This window comes from Vicia villosa, unplaced genomic scaffold (genome assembly GCF_029867415.1).
Source record: "Vicia villosa cultivar HV-30 ecotype Madison, WI unplaced genomic scaffold, Vvil1.0 ctg.001593F_1_1, whole genome shotgun sequence".
Taxonomy (NCBI): domain Eukaryota; kingdom Viridiplantae; phylum Streptophyta; class Magnoliopsida; order Fabales; family Fabaceae; genus Vicia; species Vicia villosa.
This window is the reverse complement of record NW_026705668.1, coordinates 281,182-284,587: the sequence shown is the minus strand read 5'-3', so window position 1 is coordinate 284,587 and position 3,406 is coordinate 281,182. Positions and strand designations below refer to the sequence as shown.

The 3,406-nt window shown below is 39.6% G+C and overlaps 1 protein-coding gene across 1 annotated transcript; it reads right to left on the bottom strand.

Moving 5' to 3' along the window:
- Positions 1 to 2,032: 2,032 nt before the first annotated feature.
- On the bottom strand, positions 2,033 to 2,827 carry LOC131635919 (uncharacterized). The gene has a single exon (XM_058906557.1). It carries the CDS (start codon positions 2,825 to 2,827, stop codon positions 2,033 to 2,035), a length of 795 nt encoding a protein of 264 aa, XP_058762540.1.
- Between the last annotated feature and the right edge of the window lie 579 nt (positions 2,828 to 3,406).

Below are 3,406 nucleotides of genomic sequence, written 5' to 3'. Positions count from 1 at the left end.
TGTGAAAGAAGCATTGTGGCTTGAAGGTTTTGCAAAGGAGCTGAAACTTCAAGGTCGAAGTATCACTGTTAAATGTGATAGTCAGAGTGCAATACACCTGTCGAAGAATTCAGCCTATCATGAGCGAACTAAGCACATTGATGTGAGGCTGCATTTCGTCAGAGGAGTAATCGAGCGTGGAGAAGTCCAAGTGCTGAAGGTTTCGACTGAAGACAATGCTGCTGATATGATCACCAAGACATTGCCGAGTTGCAAGTTTTTCCACTGTATGCAGTTGATAAAGCTGCATGAAGAAAGCTAGTGTATTCCCTTGATGTTGTAGAGTTAGATCCAAGGTGGAGATTTGTGAGATATTGGATCGAACTCTAGTATGGCCGAAGGGTAGCTTCTTGGTTCGACAGGGTTAAGCATGATGTCGAAGGTTGTTCACATGCTTGTGTCGAAGATGCTAGGGTTGTTAGCATGTTAAATTAGGTTTTAGTGTTTAAACCCTAATTTGTTAAGTTAGCTTGTTTATTAAGTTGGCTTGTGTAATGGGCCTTGTGGAAAAAGCCCATTAGTTAGTATGTTAGGTTTTATTATAAATAGCATACTAGTCTCTCATCATTGCTAAGCTGCAAATCCTAATTTAGGGTGAGAGAGGTTATTTGTTATTCTTGTAAACTTGTAATCTTGTTTTAAGAGAAAGTGAAAGAATAGCAGTTATAACCAATTCTTGTGTTCTTCTTCTCCCCTATAATTCCCTATTATACTTTGTTATTGGTATCGTTTTTCACAACATATGTAATTTCGTATCCAAAATCGAGGCCAAAAGACTCCTTATATAGGAGACCAATAACAGAAAACGAACAGACACACCTTTTCGGAAAACAATTATGTCGGTTGGAACGGGTGCAACTATTCAAACGAATTGTTATGTCCGTTGGGAGAAGGTGCAACTATTCAAACGAATTGTTATGTCCGTTGGAACCCCGTTTCTATTATTCATGTTCAATTACACGTTTGGCTTGACGAGCGTGCACTCCGCACTACCCTAACTCGTTTCAAACTTAACGCATAATTGCATTGGCCTATAGTAAATCACATTACTACCAAAATGCATTGATGATACTAAAATCACCAACACGGTTGAGATTGAATCCTGGAGAAAAACCAGACTTAACAGAGAAAGCTCCATTCCAAATCTCAGTAAAAGCCCTTATAATAATCCCATGATGTTCCACCGAATTCAGTTCAAGAAAACACTTCAAAAGCTCTCTAAGATCATCCTTACAACATATCTCATTCTCCAATATCATTTGTAACATAGAATGTCTGAAATCAAGATAAGGATCATCTGAGACTTTCTCAACCGCTACTCCTTCGCTTCCGACTCTTCCGAAGCCTTTCAGTGATGGTGATTTATTTGAGTCGAATGATGTTTTTGTTGTTGGTGTAGTAGCGTTGCTAGTGCTGCTTGAAGTTTCGGTATTGTTTCTTTCTCGTTGTCTCCAAGGCTTTGAAGAAGAAGAAGATGATGAAGAATTCTTGTGAAAGTGATGGTTTTTGTGTTTTTGTTTTGGGTTGAATATGAAACTGAGTTTTGGTCTTCTACATGTTGCACAACCGAGGTTTATGGATACAGAGTTTAAGGTTAGTTTTTTTTTTTTGGAGCAAGACATTTTCTTTTGTTTTGGCTTAGGTTTCAGTGTTGCGTTTGAAAGAGAGGATTGAGAAAGAAAAAGATATGCAATGAGATGAAATTTTAGTGTGGATTTTTGGGGTGGAAGTTTGAGATGAAGGTGAATGTGTGTGATAGTTGAGAGATGAGAATTTATGTATTTTGCATGTGTGAGGAGGTAATGCGGGACCTTGTTTATTGATTATCTCCACTCCCTAGTTGCATCTTTCCTCCTCTCAACCAAATCAGTGATGTTTCCTCCAAAATTATCAACCAACAAGTCATCCATTTCGTTGATTATCTCCACCTCATCTCTCGCTTTTAAGTCTATCCACCCAAAGACCTCTCAGTTCCACACTTTAATAATCTTTTTCACGCTCTTAGGCTTTTCAAACAATATAATGTCTCCCATTCCGACAACTTTGATCTTGAGCCACTCTTCATGGATGAAGGCTTTAAAGTTTTATGTTTAAACCAAGTATTGTTGAAACGAAAAGGTTTTGGACCCCAATCGATAATTCCGCAATTTAGGCGAATAGGCGCATGATCAGAAAATTCTCTACTCCCTATCCGTTGATCAACCACTCCCCACATATCAATCAAATTTCTTGAGACAAGAAATCTGTCAATTCTACTCATTGCTTTCCCATTATCCTTGAACCAAGTGAATCTACCTCCCACACAAGGAATATCAACCACCCCCATACGAACAAAGAACTCCCGAAACTCCTCCATACCTCGCACATTAAGATAACCTACTCCACCTAATCTTTCTTCTCTACTCGTAATTTCGTTGAAATCTCCTCCAAGACACCACTCTTCACCCCCACAATTGTTCCTCCTATCCACCAAACTTTTCCAAAGATCTCTTCTAGCTACCGCATTGCAAGGAGCATAAATGTTAACTAGATTAACGCACGTACTTTTCCACCAAACATTAATTCCTACATAGCCAAGGGCCTTAAAACTATAATTGAGATTCAAGGAGCCTTTCTTCCAAAGGTTTGCCATTCCTCCCGATGCGCCTTCCGAATGGCTAACCGTCCAATCCACCTCTATACCGCCCCAAAAGGATCTAGCCACAACATCATTGAAACTAGATAATTTTGTTTCTTGAATAAAGCAAACGTCCACCTTACTTGAAGCTAACAGAAAACTGACTCGCATTCTCTTAGATAAGATCCATCCTCCTCTAATATTATATGAAATTAAATTCATGATAACTTAGGAATTAGCTCCTTCGTTCCCTTCACCCCCAATCTATCTCTCCTCTCCATATCCTCCAGAATATTAACATTCAAATCCTCCCCCACTCCACTTGACACCCCTAACCTCTCTATAGATTTCCAAATTTTATCACCGACATCAAAGACCGACTTCCTCACAGTTCTATCATTAAAACGCATAACTTCAGAATCCATATGTGAAGCGCAAGGAGTTGACATACCTTTACAGTGCTTTCCACCTTTGTTCTTTGTGTACCCATCCCTAGAAGGAGACTCGCTAATGCTGTTGATCTTCCTAGGCGCGATGCACGCGAAATACGAAGGTGTTGCGTCCATTTTTGCTCCCAAACCAGTAACAGTCTTGTATTTTCTTCCCTTTGGTGTTTTTGTTTTCCTCTTGGGCTTTGAGGCCATGATCTTCCTACATTCAGAGTCAAAAGAAAATGGGCCTATATCGTGGCCCACTACCATCTCCGGCCCAGTTTCACAATCTTCATTCTTTTCACTAAAAAAGGTCCCA